This window comes from Mustela lutreola, chromosome X (assembly GCF_030435805.1).
Source record: "Mustela lutreola isolate mMusLut2 chromosome X, mMusLut2.pri, whole genome shotgun sequence".
Classification (NCBI taxonomy): Eukaryota; Metazoa; Chordata; class Mammalia; order Carnivora; family Mustelidae; genus Mustela; species Mustela lutreola.
Genome location: NC_081308.1, coordinates 50,103,041 through 50,127,997, shown reverse-complemented (window position 1 = coordinate 50,127,997; position 24,957 = coordinate 50,103,041). Strand labels below are relative to the sequence as shown.

The following is a 24,957-nucleotide window of genomic DNA, read 5'->3' as shown; positions in this document are numbered from 1 at the left end:
TTCTATGTAACAGTCACCACTGTAGGAAATACCAAGGTGAGTGATTCATTGTCCCTGATTTAAAAACAACAACAAAAAAACACACACAAAAAAACCACAACAACTTATAATTCTATTTAGCTGTGCTACCTTGGGCAAATATCTTTCAATCTTCGGGCTTCAGTGTTTATGTATTTAACAGGGGGCTAATTAACACTCCCTGTCATGTTCTTCTTACAGGGTAACTGTAAGGACTACATGGAATAATAATGGGTATGAATGTGACCAACAATGTCAACACTCAGCAGCTTAAGTATCAGCCTGGGTTGCATTGCCCAGATTTAGGGACTTTATGAAGAGGTGGGTGGTATCTCCGTTTGCCTGTTTTGCTGATGTTCTTTTGACTCATTCTCAGCAAAATAATTAAGCGGAAAATTCATCCATCAACAAGCTACCTTTCACATTCCTGAGGATGTGAAGTAAAATCCTGGAATGGTTTGTGTGTCCGCCTGCGTGCGCGCGCCGCAGGGGTGCGCACGCGCGCAGGCGCGATTGCGTTAGCAAAAAGAAGCTTGGAAAGCTGCAGAGGGTAAAGTTGAGGCTTTATCTTTTTTATGTGACCTTAGATAGGTCTCTTCCATCTTCTAAACCTCCATTTATTTATCTGTAAAATGAAGATACTAATGCCTGTGTTCACAGGGTTGTTCTGAGAAACGAAAGTAATGAGGATGAAAGCCCCAGAAGAGTACACAATAGGAGAGAGGATCAGAGGGGAGTATGCAGAGGGAGGGCTGGGGGAAGGGAGGCAAGAGACTGTTGGCAGGGCTCCACTGGGGCGGGATCTTATTATTTCAGAGGCTGGCCCAACACCTCTGGCAACTTTAGAGAGGACTTTTAGCTGACTCGACACAACTGACACAACTGGGGAGCCCCACAATAAACAGCATCTAACTACAGCACGGGTGGGGAGGGAGGAAGAGGTGGCCTCCACCTATTCCCCAGTGAAGGTCATTTTCACCCACCCTCTCCTTGCACCCCACTTCCCAGTTCTGAAGCCTTGGCAGGGGACAAAGGCAGTCGGTTGGGACCCTCCTCCTACGCTTCTCCCAGTCAAGCACCTCTGGAGCTGGAGGGCGGAGAGGCAGAGCCTGCCCGCTGGGAAGGAACAACCTGACTGAAGGGGAGGTCTGGGGCGGAGGGGATTGGGCTGTAGGGCTGTGGAGGAGGGGAGGCGGAGGGGGCGCTTGGGCTTTCATTCGATCCAGCCCTGCCAGCCCAGCCTGCCTGAGACTACCGGCGCCAGCCACGCAGGCCTCAGAGAAGCCGGACTTCACGGGCACCATGCAGTGGATAAGGGGCGGATCAGGAATGGTGAGTGCATATAACCTCGGCTTACCCTCCCTGAACCTCAGTCCCTTAGCCCCACCCCGGGCTTCTTCACCCTCTGCCGCCCTGCAGTAAGACCCCTGGCTTCTGCCCACCGCCCTCTCTGCTACTGTCCTTGAGACAGTAGCGAGCTTGCTGTGGCCATTTTAGGAGCCCTTGTTCAATCGCCTGCTGAAGAAAGGCCCCTCCCATCCCCCTCTGCATCCCTATCCACACCCCCCCATTGGGGTGTAATGAGAGTGGGGGTTACCTGGAAGGCGAAGGGGGCAAGGGGGACTGGCAGAGGGTCTCCCTGGGAACAGTGAGTCTTGAAGGTGCCGGTGAGCTGCTATGGGTTTGGGAGGGAGGGGGTAATCAAAAAGCCTGGGATTGTGGAGAAGGCAGTATGGAAGAGCTTCATGGTCCCCCAAATAGGCTGCATGTACCCCTTCACCCTGGCCAGTTTCAGGGCTTGAGGGCCAGGGAGTGATTCTCAAGGATGCTGCATAGGGGGGCCCTGGAGCTCTTTCTTGCCTGGGCTGGAGTCACCCTGTCCACTCGGGGTTTTGTAAAGGAGAGAGACCTGCAGAAACCCTCATCCTGGAAATATGCCTGAGCTCTATTCAGTTAGAAGAGCTCTTTCTCATTCCCACCCCACATCTAAGGAGTGTGTGCTTGTGTGTGTGTTTAGTATTATCTTCCAACAGTTCATTCTATTCTATGGTGCTCCTTTCTCCACCTGGAGACCTTGGAATGACTTCCCTTGAAGAGAGGAAATGGTGGCTGCATCATGATGCGTCTCTCACTCAGCCAGGGGTAGCTCAAGTCTGGTCAGAGACTCTGGGGGGTTGGAGGCATGGGCGAGAGGGTCTTAGAGGGCAGTTGGATTGGGGTAGCAGCAGTTGTTGGCAATCTTAGCCCACACTTCTGCACTGCCAGCCACAACCCACAGCTGAAGGAAAGTAGCCTGAAGCAGTTGGGTAAAAACTGATATTTAACTATTTTTTTCCTCCTGTTCTGGAAGGGAAGAGGAATTTGGTATGGATTAGGACTGTATTCAGAGGAGCTGTCCTCCTTTCCTCATGGTTTCCTTAGGATTCTATTTCACTGATTCTTAAAGGCAACCAGTTTATATTCCTACATGCCAGAGCTTTAAGAGACTCTTTTCAGACTTCTCTCCTTCCCTGGGGTCCCATCAAAGCTGTTTCAAATGTTTGTAGAACCAGAAAAGACCTTCAAGTCCTTGTCATCCATTCAGGAAAGCTGCAGCCCAGAGAATGGGAGAGACTTGCCCAGGGCCACACAGATCCATGAAGGCAAAATTGTGTCTAGCACAGGAGTCTTCTGTATTTTTATCATTGTCTCTCTCCACTGCTTCACAAAATCATCAGTTCAAGTGGTGCCGATAGGCAGAGAGGAACAAATAGTAATGATCTTGGGAAACACTTCTTTCAGGATGAACTAATGCCATGAAATTTGCCTGAAAAACAAAACAAAACAAAAACAAAACATGACAGTCCTGGTATTTCTTGTAGCTGAGTATGGGTGAGACCTCCCACCTCTTCTAAATATATTTTAGTATAGGGGTCCAGAGCCACCCATTGACAACAGATTAAATTAGTGGGAGAAATCTGAAGTTTTGCCAATTGTGTGTGAGAGAAAGGAGGGAATAACAGATACCTTGTAGAAACTATAGAATTAGAATTAAAGATTGATTGATGGGGAATTCTTACAATATTTTTAGGGGACTTGAGTGGTGAATATTATATGATGAAAGCATTTATTTAATCATTTGCTAGAATTCAAGAAAATTTATTCCAGTCTGGAGGCAGGAAACCTCTAGTTTTGGCCCTGCTATTGTTTTGATAGGAATGTTTGAATCTCAGTTTTCTCACCTGTTAAATGGGGCTATTAATGATGACCAAAATTCCTTGGAGATCTGAGATTCCAGATTCCTAAAAGTAAATGTTGGACAAAATGTAACTAGTGGCTCACTTTGGAAAAAAAAAAATAGGGATTATTTGTTTAGCAACCATTTCATAATGTGGCCAGTCAAAAGGTCTTTACTCTTTGTTCTTTCATTTGCAAAGTGCTTGAAATTTATGCTAGGCTTTTTATAACAGTGGTATTTCTTTTTAGAACATTGGACTACTTTAACTGATTGCACGTGTCACATGTGCTAAGCACTAAGAAGAAAAAGAAAACCTGGTAAAAGAATAGAGAGAAATAGGGGATGGGATGATATATTAGACAGATTGATTTAGAGTCTATCTGATTAAGATAGATGTGTAGGAAATAAAGAAACAAGCTCTGTGCAGATATTTAGAAGAGGGTTCTAGACATAAGAAACAGCTGGAGAAGGGGGCTGGAGAGAGGTAGAGGACAACTGGCTTGTTTAAGGAACAGCATGGAAGTCAGTTTCCCTGGGGACATTTAATCTGAGTGAGATGGGTAGATTTTGGAAGGTTTGAATATATAAGGAACATGATCTGCCTTAAAATTTAACAGAGTAAATTGAGTGAAACAAAGGTAAAAGGTGTAAGGAGGCTCTTAAAATATCCAGGTTAGAGGGGATGGTGGCTTGGACAAGAGTAAAATGGCTATACCCAGAGTCATTTGTAGATACTTTGTGTCTTTTTCCTTTCATCACCCATCTGATTCTCATACAGCTGAGTGTGGGTCTAGAATGAATGAAGAATGGGTAGATGTAGGCAAGGACATTTCATCTCTAAGTCAATGATCAAATGATCTGCTTTGGGTTCCTGGCCTCTGATGGGGCTAATTGAGGGTTGGTTCTATGTGAATTACCAGCAAGCCAGTTCCTTGCTTTCTAAAATTCTGTACAATAAGATTAATTATATTATATTATTACTACTTTAGAGATGTGGTATACTTAGCATATGTGATATCTGGAATAACTCATTTTAATATGCTCATTTATATGACAAAAGTATTTTCAATAATAATCATGTATTAATAATTATTTTATTGTTTTGACTTTAATTTTAAAATAATTAGTAATGAAAAAGTGGAATGAATTTCAGTTTAAAAGATATTTAAATTCAGTAACATCTCACATATAACCTAAAATGTGCGCTTACTAACAAAAATAGTACACATTGCAGTTTGTATTATTTTTGGTGTTTTAAATTTTAAGCACAAATAAAAACTCCAGTTGGTCAAATAGAATGACAGAATTGTAGTGACTTACATTCTGTTTCTTTGACTTTACAAACAGTGCTATCATTGTTTACTTTGAACCTACTATTTAAATGATGAAACATGTAATACCAGAGAGATTGCAGACATGAAATTCACCCAAAGCTACCTTGAATAATTCTAAAACTTTGCAAGTGAAAGGAAATGAGGGAACACATATAAAGTCTGTGTATATGGTGGTGGTGTGGGGGGCACAACTGAATTCACTTCCTTGTAGAAAGCAGTGTTATTAAAGGATAAGTAATATAAGGGATGATTTAAAACTCAATAATAACAACAGCAGCTTAGAACTTTGACCAACAAAAGGTTTTCTATAGAGAGGAGTATGCTATTATGGACATTGTTTAAAATTACTGATTCATAGTGATAAAAATAATTTGACTTTTCATCTTTAAAAAAAATTCTATAGATAGTACACCGCCCCCCCCAATCGCCTGCACTGAGAGTTGCCCACTTCCACTGTCCCACATTTAGTATGCCACTGCTTTGGAGAATATGAAATCATAGACTAAATTCAATGCCAAATTTCATGTGACCTTTATAAAATCCACAATGTTGAAGTTGGTAGAAACCTCTGCATAGGTGAGATAAAATGGCCAATTAGTAAGTTTGATAGTTGGCTTGATTCTGCTATGAATAACAGAGATCTAACTACACTGGCTTAAAACACACAGGTTTTATTTCACATAAAGGAAGTCAGGAGATAGGCATACTAGGGCCAGTATGGCAATTTCATGAAGCTTTTAGGAACATCTCTCCTGCACTATCTGAGCATTTGGCTTTCATTGTTGAGGTTGCTTAATGGTCCCAAGATAGGTGTGGAAGCTCCAGAACATCTGTTAACATCCACAATTTAAGAAACAGGAAGGTTAAAAGAAGAGGAAAAGAACTTCGCTATCCTTTTTAAAGAAATCTTCCTAAAGGTCCTATTTAATATTTCTACTTATATCTCATTGGTCAGTACTGAGTCACAAGAATGTTTCCAGCTGCAAGGGAAACTTGGGAAAGTAGTCATGTAAACTGGGTGGCAGTGTGCACAGCCAACAATCAGGGGCAAAGTTTCTGATGCAAAGGAAGAAGAGGAGAGTGGGCTGAGGAAGACAATCTACAGTCATTGCCACAGTTAATTCACATGTATACCTGCCAGTGTAAAAATGCAGAATCTCAGGACTTAATTTGGCTTTGGACTATGAGCCATAGACTGATTGATGCTGCCATAGTCAAAATACTGCCATCAATCTGGTGAAAGATCAATTAAGATGTGACATACCCTAGTCTTCCTTTGCTTCCTACTAGTGACAGAGTCTTCTTTTGAGACCAGATGAATAAGAATATCCCTTCCAGAAATGGGGAATGCAAAATGAGGACTAGTGTTTAGGAAAGAGGTGGAGAGGAGATGGCAAGTACAGTATGAGCCATGTTGAGTCTGAGATGCTTGGATAGCCATGTATGGGGCATATCCAATAGGCAGTGTGTGACCTCTGTATCAAACTCAGTGAATTGGGAGGTATTAGTGACAGTTGAAGTTCTGACAATAGATCTATTTCAAAATGCAGTTCAGCCTGGGTAAATGAGGGGTGGGGACAAAATTTGAGCCTCCTCCTTTTTTGAGGTGTTCTCTTAAACTAGAACAGATCCAGTCCGCTCTGTTATCTACTTTCCAGAATTTGATGGCAAGTATAGTTTCAGGCTTTATTCTTTATAATACTTATGTTACTTCTGGGATGCCTCAGGTATAATGTCTAAGCTGACGGACACTGGGAATAATTTAGTCCAAGTCCTTAGATCACGGGTCAGCAAACTACAGTCTGCTGTTCGAATCCAGCCTACAGACTAAGAATGGTTTTTATATTTTTAAATAGCTGGAAAAAAGATTGGAAAAAAATAATACTTTGTGACACATATATGAAATTATATGAAAATTTATATGAAATTCAAATCTCAGTGTGCATAAATTAAGTTTTATGGGAACACAGTCATGCCCATTCTGCTTTTATGATACAAAGGCAGAGTTGAGTAGTTGTCAGAGACCACATAGCCTGCAAAGCTTACAACATTCACTATTTGACCCATTATAGAAAAGGTTTGCAGACCCCTTCCTGAATGCCCCTCAGTAACTGGGAAAAGAATCCGCATATCTCAATTCTCAGTTAAATGTGCCTTCTGTACTCTTCATTAGTAGGGGGCAAGGGAAGGGAAGCTCACATGTTATATGCCAGTTACACTAAATGTAATCTCAGTCAGTCCTCACATTAGCCCCTACAAAATGGGTTTTAATACCACATTTGTTAGTTTATAAGATTTTGTAACAAATATTTGCTGAGCATTTACCATGTGATACATAGGTACCTTTCTAGTGATTGGGTATACAGCAGGGAATGAAACAGAAAAATATCCCTGCCCTCTGGGAGTTCATAGCCTAGTCTAGTTTAGAAACAGGGATAGAGAGTTTAAGTACCTTGCTCAGGGGTAACTAAAGGGCAGCATCAGATTTCAAATCAAGATCTGATTTTAAAAACCTTACTCTTTACACAACCCAGTCACCCAGCTACAACCCATTCACCCCTATCCCTCTATCCATTCCTCATCCACTCATTGATTTACTCATCCATGCACACATCAATTTATTTGGTCCATCTATCAGTTCATACATTAATCCAAGGTATTTATTGATTATTTATAAACTGCTAGGTGCTGGTGATAACAGGTAGAGTTATCTAGCATTCATCACTCCATCTTGGTATTAGCAACATTGTATAACGTTTGGGAGCATAGACCCTGGAACCAGATTCCCTGAATTCAAATACTTGCTCTGGCCACTTACTGTCTGTGTGGTCTTGGGCAGCCTACTTAACCCCTTGGGGTCCTCATTTTTAAAGTTGGGAAGATAGTAGTACATACCCATTTGATAGTGTTGCTGTGAAGATTAAATGAGTGGATGCATATAAGGTACTTTGAACAATGCCTGGAGGAGAGTAAAAGCTATATAAATATTTATTGTTTTAATTTTTATATTCCTTTCAGAGCCCGAGCCCATCCCATTTGGCTCAGAACCACAGCTTCATTTGTTTGCAATTGCCAACTAATCATATACATTCCTCAGGGTCCTTCTAGCTAATGTGAAAATAAATTTATGTCAATACTTAATAACAACTCAATATGTTCCCTTCCCCATGTAATAGATGCATGACAATTTATTTACCCTAAATAGGCAATATATGCACATGGCACAAGATTCAAAGAACAGGGAAGGGATTGAGGTAAAAATTGTTTTCATAAATTTTTTCTTTTTTTTTTTTCTGCCCCTGGTTCTTGGTTGCATGGTCTACAGACAGCCACTGTCGTATGTTTCTTAGGTGTTTGCATAGATATATCCTACACCTTTTCAAACATTTACATATATATATATATATATATATATATATATGCACACACACACACACACACACACTTCTTTTCTTTATACAGTTAGCATATTCAACAGTTCTGTTCTTGCCTGTTTTTCAATTAATAATACTCTTGAAGATTATTCCATACCATTACCTGCAGATATGCCTCTTTTTGTATGGCTTCATAGGATTCTACTGTATCCTTTATTGATCTCCAGTCATTTGCCATGATAAACAATGCTGCAATGGATTTTAACAGGCCATTTCAGAAAATGAATGTTTATCAAGCAGCTACTTCCAGGACACTATCTCAACCTGAGGTATGGGATAGTCAAGAAAAGATTACTTTATGCCTTCAGGAGCTTATAATTCAGTAGGAGAGATAAAAGTCAGCCTGGGTAAAATGCTATAGAAGGTACAAAGACGGTGATATGAGTACAGTAGAGCAAATACATGGTTGAGGGGATTCAGAGGATTGGGCATGACTTCCTAGAATATAGGTATTTAAGCTGTACTGTCAAGCCTTTCAGATAATGGAGTTGGCCTGGTGTGGAGAGTAGACATAGGTGAAACAAAAAATGTTCCCAGCAGATAGAACAATATTAGACAAAGAACTGAGGCATGAAAATGATAGTATGTTCTGGAAATACAATATGGGTGCTCTGGTGTGGCTGGATCCAATAATTATGGCAAGATGAACTGGGACTACATCAAGAAAGACCTTGAATCCTTGAATGCCAGACTCAAAAGTTTTGCCTGGTTAGAAAGGGCAATGACATGATAAGACTGAGTGATGGAGGGTTCCTTTCATTGCACAAATGGAGAGGTAAGAGAATGGGAGAAGTTGCCTTGGTAGCTGGAGGTAGTACACACACACACACACACACGTGCGCACGCGTGCAATCCTAGCCCAAGCTGTCAGGCAGGAGGAGTTCCCTTTTAGCATTTTTGTTTTATTCAGGTATTCAATTGATTGGATGGGACACATCCACATTGGAGAGGATACTCTGCTTTACTCAGTCTATAGATTCAGATGTTAATCTCATCCAGAAACACCCAGAATAATGTTTAACCAAATATCTGGGTACCCTGTGGCCCAGTCTAGCTCAAGTTGATACATAAAATTAACCATCACATAGCCTTGCTTATCTTCGGAGTCTGTTGTGAGAATCAGATGAGTGAGTAGACAGGAAAGGGCTGTGTGATCTCTGCTATTTTCCACCCATGTAAGGAGTAATTAGTATGACAGGACAGAAGGGTATACACTTGGGTGGGCAGAATACAATCTTTTCTTCTTCCCTGAATTCAGGCCTCAGAAGACCAGACCTAACTTTTTGCTGAGTGTTAAGAGATACAATAAGAATTTCATTCACGGGGTGCCTGGGTAGCTCAGTGGGTTAAGCCTCTGCCTTAGGCTCAGGTCATGATCTCAGGGCCTGGGATCGAGCCCCACATCAGGCTCTCCACTCAGCAGGGAGCCTGCTTCCCCTCTCTCTCTGCCAGCTGCTCTGCCTACTCTCTGTCAAATAAATAAATAACATCTTAAAAAAAAAAAAGAATTTCATTCACGAGGGACAAATCCTCCCACCTAAGGCTGAAGCTTCCTGAATTCTCTGCTTGAGAGACTGAGAAAGGCCCCAAATACATGACATGATGAAAGGAACTTCTTAGGAGCCCATTGCTTTGAGACGTTTTCTCGTCATGCTCTTTTTGATGTGTCTATGTGTGTGTTAGAACATGACTAGTTCTGCAAGTGATTAAGCTGTTCAGTAATGGAAACCAGGCAGTTGGTAGAAATAAATGCATTCAGCTAGGTCTAAGAAGCCCTATTGTCATGAGGAAACATTTTGTCAAAGAGTCTCAGGGAAGTGACATTAAGTTGAGTCAACCATGTAAAGATTCTGGGAAAGATCCCAATAACTGGATTAAAAAGAGAAAACAGACAATGATGTTTGTGGGGAGTTTGGGGGAGGCAGCAGGAATAGCATGTACGAAGTCCTTGAGGTTGAAATAATCTACTATTCTTGAGGGATAGAAAGAAGGCCAGTATGATTGGAGCACAAGGAGAGAGGGACATGTGGCATGATAGAATGGTAGAGAGTCAGGCAGGGACCAGCTCACACAGGGCCTTGTAGGCCCAGGGAGGGTGTGTATCAGCTATCCTCAAAGATAGCATGGTTCCATGGATAATAGCACATACTCTGGAACTAGACTGCCAAGGTTCAAATTTTGATTCCACTACTTAGTTTTGTCCACGAGCATGTTCTCTAAACTTTCTGTGCCTCAGATATACCCTCTCAAAAATGGAGTTAATAATGGTACTACCCATAGTGTTATGGGGATTGAGTTAATAAGCTTGGAGTATGTGACAGTGCTGGACACTGGCAAGGGCTATTTATTCTAAGTACAATAGGAAACATTTGAAGTGGTAGAATTATTGGGTTGACTTATTAATCTGAGAAGCTGACTTTTACAAACTCTATAGAAAGTGGATTGAGGAGGACAACAGTGGGGATGGCAAGCCCAATGAACAGATTGCTGCAGAAATGAAGTCAGTGAAGTTGGGGAGAGAGGGCAAATTTAACATCAATTCTGGAGATAGAATCAATGGTAATTGCTGCTGGATTGATTGAAAGAGGTGTAGGACAGGAAGGAAACAAGGAGGATGATCCTTAAGCTTCTGGTTCCGCCATTGACTAGCCATGTAATTGTGGGCAAGGGATTTATTTTTTTATTTTTATTTTTTTTAAAGATTTTATTTATTTATTTGACAGAGAGAGAGATCACAAATAGGCAGAGAGACAGACAGAGAGATGAGGAGAAGCAGGCTCCCTGCTGAGCAGAGAGCCCAATGCGGGACTCGATCCCAGGCCCCTGGGATCATGACCTGAGCCGAAGGCAGAGGCTTAACCCACTGAGCCACCCAGGCGCCCCGTGGGCAAGGGATTTAACCATTCTAATCTTCAGTTTCCTTTTGTATTAGTCCGCGTTCTCCAGAGAAACAGTAGCAACAGGGTGTGCATGTGCATGTGTGTGTGTTTAGAGGAAGAGGGAGTGAGATTTTAAGGAATTTGTTCATGTGAATATAGAGGTACATGTCCAAAACCTGCGGGGGTAGGCCAGCAAAGCTAAGAGTTGCAGTCTGAGTCCAAAGGCAGTCTGCTGGCAGAATTCTTTCTTGCTTAGGGGAGTTCAGTCTTTGCTCTATTAAAGCCTTCAACTGATTAGACTAGCCCCACTCAGATTATGGAATATTATTTTATTTGAAGTCCACTGATTAAGTGTTAATTTCATCAAAAATACCTTCATAGAAATATTCAGAATAACGTTTGACCAAACATCTGGGCATCAAGGCCCACTCAAGTTGACACATAAAATTAACCACAGTACCTTATCTATGAAAGTTGGTTATTGGTACTATGTGAGGATGAAATGACTTAATCCATGTAAAGCACTTGCTACAGTGTCTTTCACATAGCAAGGGCTCAGTTGATGATAACCTTTATTATTTTAATACAATAATAATTTCTCACATTTCTTTGGTGTTTTGCATTTTCAAAGCACCTTCACACATATGAATTGATATAAGTCTCACAACAGTGTTTGTACTTTAAAGTTGGGGAAACTAAACCTGGGAGAGATGAAGTATCTTCTCCACTCACCTATCTCCAATGGAGCCAGGATGAGAAATAGGTCTGTAACTTTATAGTAACTCTTCAAGCATTAGTCTCCTCACTTGCCAGAAGTGGATGTTTGCCTGGCATCCTTCATTCCAGAGGTGAGGGGTACAAGTGATAGGATCATGAATGCAATAAGGCTTGAGAAAAATAGCTGATGTTTACCAGGCCAGCATTTATTTTGTGCCAGGCACTTTTCAAAGTGTTTTGCACGTGTATCTAACTTTTTCCAAATATCCTATGAGGCAGACACAATTCTGTGGGACTCTCAGGCCACATACCGAGAATTCAAATAACTTTTTCTCCTTTCTCTCTCACCACTATATAGTCCAGGGATGGTGAAAACTCAGGGAAACCTTTTGAGTATTTGTGAGTTTTGGGGTGTGTAAAGGGCAATGAGGCCTGACAGAGCACCTTTTCTGCATATAGCAAACACTCTGAATATTTGTGGAATGGAAAAATGTGCTGATGAAGTAGTGAACCCCAGGCTACCTGTGGCCACCATGCCTGGAGCTGGCCTAGGAAAGGCATTTGTAGTAAATGTTCCCTTGGGGAGGCAAGATGTCCCTGAACCAGCTAGGCAGTAAGGTGAGGGGAATAGACGGAAATGGTGAAATGGTGAACTTCAGAAGTCCTTCCTGGGAAAAACTAACTTCTCTGGATATTAGTTTGCTCATATGCAAAATAGGCCATTTTCTCTCTTTCATTCTCTCTGTCTCTCCTTGTCCCTGTCTCTCTCTTTCTACACACCCCCCGTACACACCACATACACATTTATTCATTCATTTATTCAATAACATTTATTGAGCATCTGCTATGTACCCGGCACTATTCCAGGCACTGAATGGTGAACAAAGCAAACAAAAATCCTGTCCTTATGGAATAGATTTCTGTAGGGAAAACACATGATAAGCAAATGATTAAATAGTACATACTATGTTAGTTCTATGTGCTAATGAGAAAAAATACAACAGGAAAGAGGAATAACTATGTGTGTGGATGGTTAAAATTTTAAATTCCTATTTCCTGCTGTACTTCTCTCTGAAGGTTGCCATGAAGTTGAAATGCCATAAAAGGTTGTAATACTTAATGGGTGCCTGGGTCCCTGGGTGGCTCAGTGGGTTAAAGCCTCTGCCTTCAGCTCAGGTCATGATCCCAGGGTCCTGGGATGGAGCCCCGCATCGGGCTCTCTGCTCAGCAGGGAGCCCGCTTCCCTTCCTGTCTCTCTGCCTGCCTCTCTGCCTACCTGTGATCTCTGTCAGATAAATAAATAAAATCTTAAAAAAAAAAGGTTGTAATACTTAAGAAGTTATGAAGTTCTATTTAAATGTAATTTGCAGTTATTCTTGGAGGTATAATTTTCTCTTGGTCCTTATTTGCTGTTTCCTTCTCTGTCATCAGTGCAGCAAGAGTTATGGTCTGGAGGACAGGAAGTTTGGGTTCTAAGCATGGCCCTGGAAGGACAAAATTCCAAAAGTACTTTCCTAAGAACTTGGTCTTATGACTCTTAATCCTTTGTACTTTCCATTCTCCCAGGAAGGTGTGAGAGCTAGGGTAGTTACTGTCCCTCTGAGAAGCAGAGTGTTTATCTTCTGTAAAATAGGAATGATTACCCCTCAGCCCTTGAGAGCCTTCTTGGGCTGTTATGAGGTATAAACCATATAATGGGGATAAAAGGGCGCTTATATGTAATAATATGAGCCTGTAAGGGCAGGTTGTCAGGATCTGGAGAATTACAACTCCTGTTTAAGTGAATAGTATTGTACTTTGTAAACTGGGCATATGTGTGTATGATGGAAATTGAGACTGGGTGCCACTTTCCTTTCTGAGAAGCTGCTAGGGATGGTGGGGCATCACTATGCCTCAGAACCTCCTACAAATAGGAACAGTTACATGGAAACACTTGACAATGCAGTGGCAACCACTGGTAGGAGGACACTTTTGTTGGAGAGGTGGGAACCAGGACTCATCTCCTGACATTTAATATACAAAATCTTATTTAAAAAATACACAAATAACTCATGGCCTTCATTTACCTTTTAGATGTGAGCTCCTTCAGAATGATGTAGGGGGCAGTAGGGAGCCTTGAATAGGTAGAATCTCCATTTATTATGCCCCCTAACTTTACTATAAACAATTCTTCACATTTTATTACGTTTATTATATTTTATTTTCAATTTTTATTTAAATTTTACTTAACATACAGCACAATATTTGTTTCAGAGTAGAATTCAGTGATTCTTTACTTTTATACAATACCTAATGCTCATCACAAGTGCCCTATTCACTACTCATCACCAATCTAGCCCATCCCTGACCCAACTCCCTCCATCAACCCTCAGTTCATTCCTTTTCATTAAGGGACTTACAGACTATTTCCTTCTGTCGGTTTGTTTGTTTTTCCTCATCCCATATGGTCATCTGATTTCATTTTTTAAATTCCACACATGAGTGAAATCATATGGTATTTGTCTTTTACTGACTGACTTATTTCACTTAGCATAATACACTCTAACTCCATCCACTATACTGCAAATGGCAAGATTTCATTCTTTTTTATGGCTGAGTAATATTCCATCACACACACACACACACACACACACACACACACACACACACACACAACTTTGTTATCTATTCATTATTTGAAGGCTATTTGGGTTCTCTCCATAGCTTAGCTATTCCTGATAATGATTTTACAAACATTCAGGTCTATGTACCCCATAAAATTTGTATTTATTTATCTTTTGGGTAAATACCTAGTAATGCAATTGCTGGGTCATAGAGTAGTTCTATTTTTAGGTTTTTTTCTCTTTATTTTTTTAATTTAAATTCAATTAGCCAACATATAGTACATCATTAGTTTTTGAGGAAACTCCATAATGTTCTCCAGAGTGAATGCACTAGTTTCCATTTGCACCAACAGTGCAAGATGGTTCCAGTTTCTCTGCATTCTTTCCAACACCTATTATTTCTTGTGTTGTTAATTTTAGCCATTCTGACAGATGTGAAGTGGTATCTCATTGTGGTTTTGATTTGTATTTCCCCGATGACTGATGATGATGAACATTTTTTCATGTGTCTGTTAGTCATCTGGGTGACTAACAGACACATGAAAACACTTGAAAAATGTTTATTCATGTCTTCTGCACATTTCTTGACTGGATTCTTTGTCTTTTAGGTGTTGAATTTGATAAGTTCTTTATAGATCTTGGATACTAGCCCTTTATCTGACATATCATTTGCAAATATCTTCTCCCATTCCATCGGTTGCCTTTTAGTTTTGTTGACTGTTTCTTTTACTATGCAGAAACTTTTTATCTTCATGAAGTCCCAATAGTTCATTTTTGTTTCCCTTACCATTGGTGATGTGTCTAGCAAGAGTTGTTGTGAACAAGGTTGAAGAGGTTACTGCCTGTGTACTCTCCAGGATTTTGATGGATACCTGTCTCACATTTAGGTCTTTCACCCATTTTGAGTTTATTTTTCTGCATGTTGTAAGAAAATTGTCCAGTTTCATTCTTCTACATGTGGCTGTCTAATTTTCCCAGCACCATTTAGTGAAGAGAATTTTTCACTGGATATTCTTTCCTGCTTTTTTGAAGATTAGTTGACCACAGAGTTGAGGGTCGATTTCTGGGCTCTCTATTCTGTTCCATTGAGCTATGTATCTGTATTTGTGCCAGTACCATCCTGTCTTGATTATTACAGCTTTGTAATACAGCTTGAAGTCTGGCATTGTGATGCTACTGGCTTTGGTTTTCTTTTTCAACCAAGAAAACTTTGTTTTCTTTCCCTCGGTGTACATTGGTCTGGGCAGGATAGACATTTTAACAATATTTTTTCTTCCAATCCATGAGCATGATATGTTTTTCCATTTCTTTGTGTCTTCCTCAGTTTCTCTCATTAGTGCTCTATAGTTTTTATACCACAGATCTATTATCACTTTGGTTACATTTATTCTTAGTTGCACTAGCTGGTGCAATTATAAATGGGAGAAATTCCTTAATTTCTCTTTCCTCAGTTACATTGTCAGTATATAGAAATGCAACTGATTTCTGTGCATTCATTTTGTACCCTGCCTCATTGCCGAATTACTGCATGCGTTCTAGCAATTTTGGGGTAGAGTCTTATGGGTTTTCAACATACAGTATCATGTCATCTGTGAAGAGTGAGAGTTCGACTTCTTTGCCAGTTTGAATGCCTTTTATTTCTTTTTGTTGTCTGATTGCTGAGGCTAGGACTTCTAGGACTATGTTGAACAGTAGTGGGGAGAATGGTCATCCCTGTCATGTTCCTGACCTTAAGGGAAAAGCTTTCAGTTTTTCCTCATTGAGAATGATATTCACTGCAGGCTGTTCGTAGATAGTTTTTATGATATTGAGGTATGTTCCCTATTTCCCTACACTGTGGATAGTTTTAATCAGGAAAGGATGCTGTATTATGTCAAATGCCTTTTCTGCATCAATTTAGACGATCATATGGTTCTTATCTGTTCTTTTGTTAATGTATCACAATGATTGATTTGTGAATGTTGTACCACCCTTGCATCCCAGGAATAAAGCCCACCTGGTTGTGGTGAATAATCTTTTTAACATTCTGTTGGATGCTATTGGCTAGGGTCTTGGTGAGAATTTTGATATCCATATTCTTCAGGGATATTGGTCTGTAATTCTCCTTTTTTATGGGGTCTTTGTCTGGTTTTGAGATTAGGGCAATGCTGGCCTCATAGAATGAGTTTGGAAGTTCTCCTTCCATTTCTATGTTTTGGAACAGCTTCAGTAGAATAGGTGTGATTTATTCTTTAAATGTTTGGTAGAATTCCTCTGGGAAGCTATCTAGCCGTGGACTCTTGTATTTTTTGGAGGTTTCTGATCACTGCTTCAATTTTGTTGCTGGTTATTGGTCTGTTCAGATTGTCTATTTCTTCCTAGTTCAGTCTTGGTAGTTTATAAGTTTCCAGGAATGCATCCATTTCTTCCAGATGTCCTAGTTTGTTGGCATATAGCTGCTGGTAATAACTTCTAGTAATTGTCTATTTTTCCTTGGTATTGGTTGTGATTTCTCCCCTTTCATTCAAGATTTTGTTAATTTGAGTCCTTTCTCTTTTCTTTTGGATAAGTCTGGCCAGAGGCTTATCAATCTTCTTAATTATTTCAAGAACTAGCTTCAAGTTTTATTGATCTGTTCTATTGTTCTTCTAGTTTCTATTTCATTGATTTCTGCTATAATCTTTATTATTTCTATTCTCCTGCTTGGTTTAGGCTGTATTTGCTGTACTTTCTCCAGATCCTTTAGGTGTAAGGTTAGCTTGTGCATTTGATTTTTCTAACTTTTTGAGAGAGGCTTGGATGGTTCTGTACTTCCCTACAAGGAAGTACAGGAGCATAGGTTCTGAGGAGCATAGGTTCTGAGCATAGGTTCTGAACTGATGTGTTTTCATTTTCATTGGTTTTCATGATTTGCTTAAGTTCCTGCTTAATTCCCTGGTTGACCCATTTATTCTTTAGCAGGATGCTTTTTAACCTCCAAGTGTTTGCATCCCTTCCAAATTTTTCCCTGTGGTTGAGTTCGTGTTTCAGTGCATTATGGTCTGAAAATATGCATGGAATCATCTCAGTATTTTGGTACAGGTTCAGACCTGATTTGTGACCCAGTATGTGATCTATTCTGGAGAAAGTTCTGTGTGGACTCGAGAAGAATGAGTATTCTGTATTTTTTTTTTAAGGATGGAATGTTCTTTATATATTTACAAAGTCCATCTGGTTCAATGTGTCATTCAAAGCTCTCATTTCTTTGTTGATCTTCTGCTTAGACTATCTTTCCATTGTTGTGAGTGAAGTGCTGAAGTCTCCTACTGCTAATGTATTATTTTCAGTAGCTTTTTAAATTTTGGTTATTAGTTGATTTATGTAATTGTTTGCTCCCATATTGGGGGTATAGATATTTATGGTTGTTAGACTTTCTTTTGGATAGATCCTTTAGGTATGATATGGTGTTCCTCTATATCACTTACTACAGTCTTTGGGTTAAAATCTAATATGTCTGATAGGAAAGTTGCTATCTTGGCTCTCATTTAAGGTCTGTTGTCATGAAAAATTGTTCTCTATCCCCTCACTTTCAATCTAGAGGTCTCTTTGGGTTCAAAATGAGTCTCTTGTAGACAGCATGTGGATGGGTCCTGCTTTTTTATCCAATCTAAAAGCGTGTGCCATTTGATGAGACTATTCAGTCCATCTACATTGAGAGTAATTATTGAAAGATATGAATTTAGTGCCATTATATTGCATGTAAAGTTCCTGTTTCTATAAATTGTCTGTTAATTTCTCATCAATATTACTCTTGGGGTCTTCCTTCTTTTTTAGAATCCCCCTTAGTGTTTCTTGCAGGTGTGGCTCAGTGGTCACATATTCTTTCAGTTTCTGCTGCTCCTGGAAGCTCTGTATCTTCTGTCCATGGTTGGGTGTCATTCAGAAAGTCTTGCTAGATAAAATATATTTTTAAAGATTTTATTTATTTGTTTGACAGACAGAGATCACAAGTAGGCAGAGAAGCAGGAAGAGAGAGAGGAGGAATCAGGCTACCTGCTGAGCAGAGAGCTTGATGCAGGGCTTGATCCCAGGACCCTGGGATCATGACCCAAGCTGAAGGCAGAGGCTTTAACCCACTGAGCCACCTGGGTACCCCTGGATAAAATATTCTTGGCTGCATATTCTCATTTAGTGCCCTGGATGTGTCTTGCCAGCTCTTTCTGGCTTGCCAGGTCTCTGTGGATAGGTCCAATGTTGTTCGATGTTCCTTCCTCTGTATGTAAGAAATCTCTTCCCCCTAGCTGCTCTTGGGATAGCTTCCTTGACTCTAAGATTTGAAAGTTTTACTGTTATATGTTGGGGTGTTGATCTATTTTTATTGATTTTGGGATTGGTCTCTTTTGCTTCTTGGACACAAATGCATATTTCCTTCCCCAGAGTAGGGATATTCTCAGCTATGATTTGCACAAATATACCTTCTAGTCCTCCCTCTCCACCCCCCAGGAACCCCAATAATTCTGACATTGGAACATTTTATGACATCATTGATCTCTCTAAGTCTGTTCTCATGTGCTACTAGCTGTCTATTCCTATCTTCCTCAGCTTCCTTCCTTTCTATCAGCTTATCTTCAAGGCACTAATTTGTTCTTCTTCATCATTTACCCTGGCTGTGAGAGTATCTAATTTAGACTGCATCTCATTCACAACATTTTAAAGTTCAGTCTGATTAGATTTCATTTCTGCCCTTAGAGATTCTATATTGTTACTAATGCTTTTCTTAAGCCTAGCTATTGACTTCATGATTGCTACCCTGAAGTCTATCTCTGACATCTTACTTATATCTATATGCATTAGACCTGTGGTAGAAGACATTGTCTCTGGTTCTTTCCTTTGTTGGGAGTTCCTCCTCTTAATCATTTCATTGAGGGATGGTTGAGGGAATGTACAGAATCCAAAATATCAACTAGCATCCAAGCATAATGCACTTTACAAAAAATACAAAGTGGTCAGTAGCTACCACAGATACAGCACCAAATCCAAGATGATCCAAAACAATAAAAAAGAAAGAAAAAAGAAAAGAGAAAAAAAAAGAGGGAAGGAGAGGCAGATTATAATCTCTCAGGCTGGACACAGCAAGGTGATCTGCCTGTTCCTGCTTCACTTTTGGTCTCTGTGTTAGAGCATACTATATCTCAAAATTGCAAAGAAATAAGAACTTAGATATGTATCAAGATTAAACTGAGTAAGAGTGAATAATGGGCTAGTATGGGGCATAAATCTAAAAAACATATATGTGAAAAAAAAAGTTAAGAAGTCACTTAAAAAGATATGTTGCAATTGCACTGCTGGGTATTTACCCCCAAAGATTCAGATGTAGTGAACAGAAGGGTCATCCATACCCCACTGTTCATAGCAGCAATGGCCACAGTTGCCAAACTGTGGAAAGAGCCAAGATGCCCTTCAACAGACGAATGGATAAAGAAGGGATGGTCCATATATACAATGGAATTTTATGCCTCTATCAGAAAGGATGAATACCCTTTTGTATCAACATGGACGGGACTAGAAGAGATTATGCTGAGTGAAATAAGTCAAGCAGAGAGAGTCGATTATCATATGGTTTCACTTGTGGAGCATAAACAATAACACAGAGAACATTGGGTGAAGGAGAGGATAAGTGAGTTGGGGGAAATCGGAGGGGGAGACAAACCATGAGAGACTGTGGTCTCTGAGCAACAAACTGAGGGTTTTGGAAGGGAGGGAGGTGGTTGGGAGTGTCTGGTGGTGGGTATTAAGGAGGGCATACATTGAATGTAGCACTGGCTGTGGTGCATAAACAATGAATCTTGGAACACTGAAAAAATAAAATTAAAAGAAAATAAAGAGAAAAGGAAACTATTTTTAAAAAATACACTGGGAAATAATCTATTTGAAATGGGGCAGGGTTTAAAAAAAATAAGAAAAGAAACTAAAAAAGGAATGTAAAATTTTAGCCTGAAGTATAAACAAGTCGTGAGAGAACATCTGGAGCACTCTATATTATTTTTCCCTGGTGCTGGAGACTTACAAGTCTTACAGCTTATTATACAATCTTACAGCTTATTAAGAAATAAGCTTATCATTCACCTGTTCTTGCAGTCTGTCCCTCTGGGGGAGGGGCCTGCTGCTTGGCTTCTTTGTCATCTTTGTCTGGGTGGAGTTTCCCCACCCCTTGTCAGGGGTGGGGGTAGGCTTAATGTGAGCTGTTTGGCTGGCAGCTTTTTTCCCCTGGCATCTTTCTGCTTCTCTTTAGTGAGTCAGAGCAAACATCACCATGCAGGACTCTCCAGCCCAAAGTCAGTCACAATGTCACAGTCCCTGCCCCCACCCCCAATCAACAAGCCTTCCAGGTCAATCTGTGTCCATCTCTGCATGTACCAAACTCCACAAACTCTAGCAATCCTTGCCCACCTTTCCCAGGGGTGTCACGGGGACCCATGAACATCTCTGTGCCTTGTGACTCCACAACTGCCAGTGGCTGTGGGCTTGCACATGTGTACCCTCTTCCACAGCTTCTAGGTCCTGCTGGGTGCCACCCCAGCATCTCTTCGTGGGCCACACAACCCTGAGAGTTGTCCCTGTCATGGGCACAAGCCATTCTATATCTCCCTTAGGATCTTAGACAGCCCACACCTTCTAGTCCTTTTCAGGGTGGTCAGGCAGAGGGCTGTCTCCCTACTGTCTCTGCTCGTGGTACGTGGTGCCCAGAGCTGGATGTCCCCTCTGGACTCACTGACCGTAACCAGTCTCCCCGCTCCACTGCTTGGGGATTCTATTGGTTCAGGCTCCCCTGTTCTTTCTGAATCTCCTGGAATCCTGAGGGCACAATGATCCCCCTAGAATTCTGCCCTATTTGCCCCATGTGCCCTTTTCAGTAGGAGATGCCTCTCACTACAGTAGATTTCCAAGGGTGCTGATTTTTTTTTTTTTTTTTTTTTTTGCTCCGGGGTTATATCACTTTATGGCAACCGGCTTATGGATGCTCCCTTCCCCTCCACTTATCTTTGGATATTTCCCCTGAAGATACAAAGTTCTGCACCTCCTACCTTCTGCACCTCCTTTCTTGCTTGTGGAGATCCAAATAAATCTCATATCTTAAATTGAATTAATGTGTATTCAGAATAGTTTGATTGTTCTCCAGCTAAATTGGAGGGACCAGATGAACTGAAGTCCTCTACTCAGCCACCAACTTGCCCCCCTCCAGGAGACTTTGGTTAGTTTCTTTGCTAGTGCTTGGTATGTTTGAATTTCTATTTCTTGCTGTTTTGGTTTTGATAGTTGGTACATTTCTAGGAATTCATCCATTTCTTGCAGATTTACCAGTTTGGTGGCATATAATTTTTCATAGTATTCTCTTATATTTTTTGTATTTCTGTGGTGTTGGTTGTGATCTCTCTGGTTTCATTCATGATTTTACATTTTGGTCCTTTCTCTTTTCTTTTTGATATGTCTGGCTAGGGGTTTATTAATTTTATTAATTCTTTTGAAGAACTAGCTCTTCATTTCATTGATCTGTTCTACTGTTTTTTTTTTTTTTTATTATTCCTGTATTATTTATTTCTGCTCTAATCTTTGTTTCCGTTTTGTGCTGACTTTAGCCTTTATTTACTGTTCATTTTCTAGCTCCTTTGGGTGTAAAGGTATGTTGTGTATTTGAGAGTTTTCTTACTTCTTGAGGCTTGTATTGCAATATACTTCCTTCTTCAGACTGACAGCCTCTGCTGCATCCCAAAGGTTTTGGACTCCCATGTTTGCATTTTCACTTGCTTCCATGTATTTTTTAAAATTTCTTCTGTAATGTCCTCGTTTACTCTCTCATTCTTCTGTAGGATGTTCTTTAACCTCCATGTATTTGTGGTCTCTCCAGATTTTTTTCTTGTGCTTGACTTCTAGTTTCATAGCATTGTGATCAGAAAAGATGCATGGTATTACTTTGGTCTTTTTGAATTTGTTGAGGCTTATTTTGTGAACCAATATGTGACCTATTCTGGAGAATGTTCCATGTGCACTTGAAAAGAATGTGTATTCTGCTGTTTTAGGATGGAATGTTCTAAATATACCTGTTAAACCTGTCTCTTCCAGTGTGGCATTTAAAGCCATTGTTTCTGGGGTGCCTGGGTGGCTCAGTGGGTTAAGGCCTCTGCCTTCAGCTCAGGTAGTGATCCCAGGGTTCTGGGATCGAGCCCCGCACTGGGCTCTCTGCTCGGCAGGGAGCCTGCGTCCTCCTCTCTCTCTAGCTCTGCCTACTTGTGATCTCTGTCTGTCAAATAAATAAATAAAACCTTAAAAAAAAAATAAAGCCATTGTTTCCTTGTTAAATTTTTGCTTAGATGATCTATCTGTTGATGTAAGTGGGGTGTTAAAGATCCTACTATCATAGTACTATTATCAATTAATTCTTTCATGTTTCTTATTAATTTTTATGTATTTGGGTGCTCCAAAATAGATGCATAAATATTTACAATTGTTAGATCTTCTTGATGGATAGAACCCTTCATTATGATATAATGCCTTTTTTTCATCTCTTGTTACAGTCTTTATTTTAAAATCTAGTTCATCTGATGTTAGTATGAGTACTCCAGTTTTCTTTTGACATCCATTAGAATGATAGATCATTCTCTAGCCTCTCACTTTCAGTCTGCAGCTGCCTTTAGTACTAAAATGAGTCTCTTTTATGTAGCATATAGATGGATCTTATTTTTTTTAATCCATTCTGATACCCTATGTCTTTTGATTAGGGACATTTAGTTCATTTACTTTCAGAGTGATTATTGAAATATATGAATTTAGTGCCATTGTATTACCTGTAAGGTTAGTGTTTCCAGCAAATGTTCTCAGGTCCTTTATAGTCTTTGTTGCTTTTAGTATTTCTTTTCTTCACTCAGATAGTCCCCGTTATAATTTCTTGCAAGGTTGGCTTAGTGGTCATAAACTCCTTTAGTTTTTGTTTGTCTGGAATAGTCTTTCTCTCTTCTGTATTCTGAATGATAGCCTTGATGGATAAAGAAATCTTGGCTGCATATTTTTCCTATATAACATGTTGAATATATCACACCACTTTCTTCTGGCCTGACAAGTTTTTATGGACATATTTGCTGTGAATCCTATCTTTCTTCCTTTGTAGGTTAAGGACTTTTTTTTTCCCTTTCTGCTTTTGGGATTCTTACCTTTGCTGTGTATTTTGTTCATTTGACTCTGATATGCCTTGCAATGGTTAGCTTTTGTTGAATTTAATGGGGGATTTTCTGTGCTTCTTGAATTTTGATGTGTGTGTTCTTTCCCAGATTAGGGAAGTCAGCTATAATTTTCTTCAGTAAAATTTCTGCCACTTTTCATCTTTCTTCATTTTCTGGGACTCTTATGGTATGAACGTTGTTGTTTTAATATGTCACTGAGTTCCCTAAGCCTACCTTCATGATTTATTACTTTCCTTTCCCTCCTCTTTTCAGTTTCATTATTTTTCCATAACTTTACCTTCACTGATTCATTCCTCTGCTTCATCCGTCCTCATTTTTTTTTTGGCTTCCATTTGAGATTGTATCTCAATTATAGCATTTTTAATTTCAGCCTGATGAAGTTTTATTTCTTTTATCACTGCTAGATTCTCTAGCATCTTTGATGCTTTTTTCAAGCCTAGCTAGTATCATTATAATTGTTGTTTTAAATCAAGTTCATACATTTACTTATATCTGTAGTGATTAAATCCCTGAACATTTCTTCTTCCTGTTCTTTCTTTTGGGGTGAGTTTCTCTATCTCTTCATTTTTTCCAGAGAAGACAAGAGGAAAGAAAAAAAAATCTAGATCTTGGGTATGTTTTAATATGCTTGTTAAAAGAATCTAGAACCAATAACAATAATGAAATAACAGAAAATGAAAAAATATACATATAAAAATAAAAAATAAAGGAAATAAAAAATAAGAAAATAACTGAGAAAATAATAATTAAAAACATTTAAAATAAAGAGGAAGCTAGATCCTATTTCCTTTAGAGCTGAAGTTTTGCAGCACTGTGATCAGTAGACTTGGTGTGATTGTTAATACTGTTCTTCTGGGGGAAGGGCCTATTGTGTTGATTATTAGATGAACTTGCTGTAGTAGAAATGTGCCTCCAGGGCTTGGCAGAGTGGGGCTTATTGTAAGTGCCTCCAGCCTTCACTATGTGGTGCTGTTTTGCTCCATGATGGCTTTCAACACTGATGAGCAGGATGAAAATGGCAGTGCCCAACTCTCTAGCCCCGGTCCTGAGAGTTCGTGCTCTCCACTCTTCACAGAGCCCTCACAGAAGAGCAACCAATCACTCCTTTTATGTTCCTGGTTTCTGTCAGAACTCTGTGTTCACCCTGACTGTGTCCAAGCTTTTTTCTCAAGCATGTGACTGAGTTTCAAAACTTGAAATTTTAGAGACTGCCATGGTCTGGACCCACAGTGATCCTCTGGGGGACTGTCTTGCCATGCTTTTGCAATTTGCCAGTCCATCCTAGAAAGGCAGTCATGTGACTGCACAGCAGTTCAGTTTAAGACAGAACAGAGCAGAAAGCCAGCACCAAGACTTGTTGCTCTAAGCTGGCATCCCCATTCTTATGTCTGGGAACAGCATATTAGCACCACCCATTCTTCTTGTGACCCAAAGGATCCTCAGGCCATGCTGTACTGCTGGGATTCTGCTCTGCTTTAACACTTGAGCACCGTTAAGCCAGACATATCCTCCATGGTAGAAGACTTCTAAAATTTCAGATTTTATGCTCTGCTGCATATAA

General features: G+C 40.0%; 1 protein-coding gene across 2 annotated transcripts in view; it reads left to right on the top strand.

Annotated features, from left to right (window-relative positions):
• Window positions 1-783: 783 nt before the first annotated feature.
• The window catches only part of ARHGEF9 (Cdc42 guanine nucleotide exchange factor 9), a 213,002-nt gene continuing 188,828 nt past the window's right edge, over window positions 784-24,957 (top strand). Inside the window, exon 1 of one of the 2 annotated variants that reach the window (XM_059157426.1) lies at window positions 784-1,350. In XM_059157426.1, coding sequence (XP_059013409.1) covers window positions 1,321-1,350 — 30 coding nt within the window. In that variant the 5' untranslated portion in view covers window positions 784-1,320. The remainder of the gene's footprint in view (window positions 1,351-24,957) is intronic. The other variant, XM_059157432.1, reaches the window with a different exon arrangement.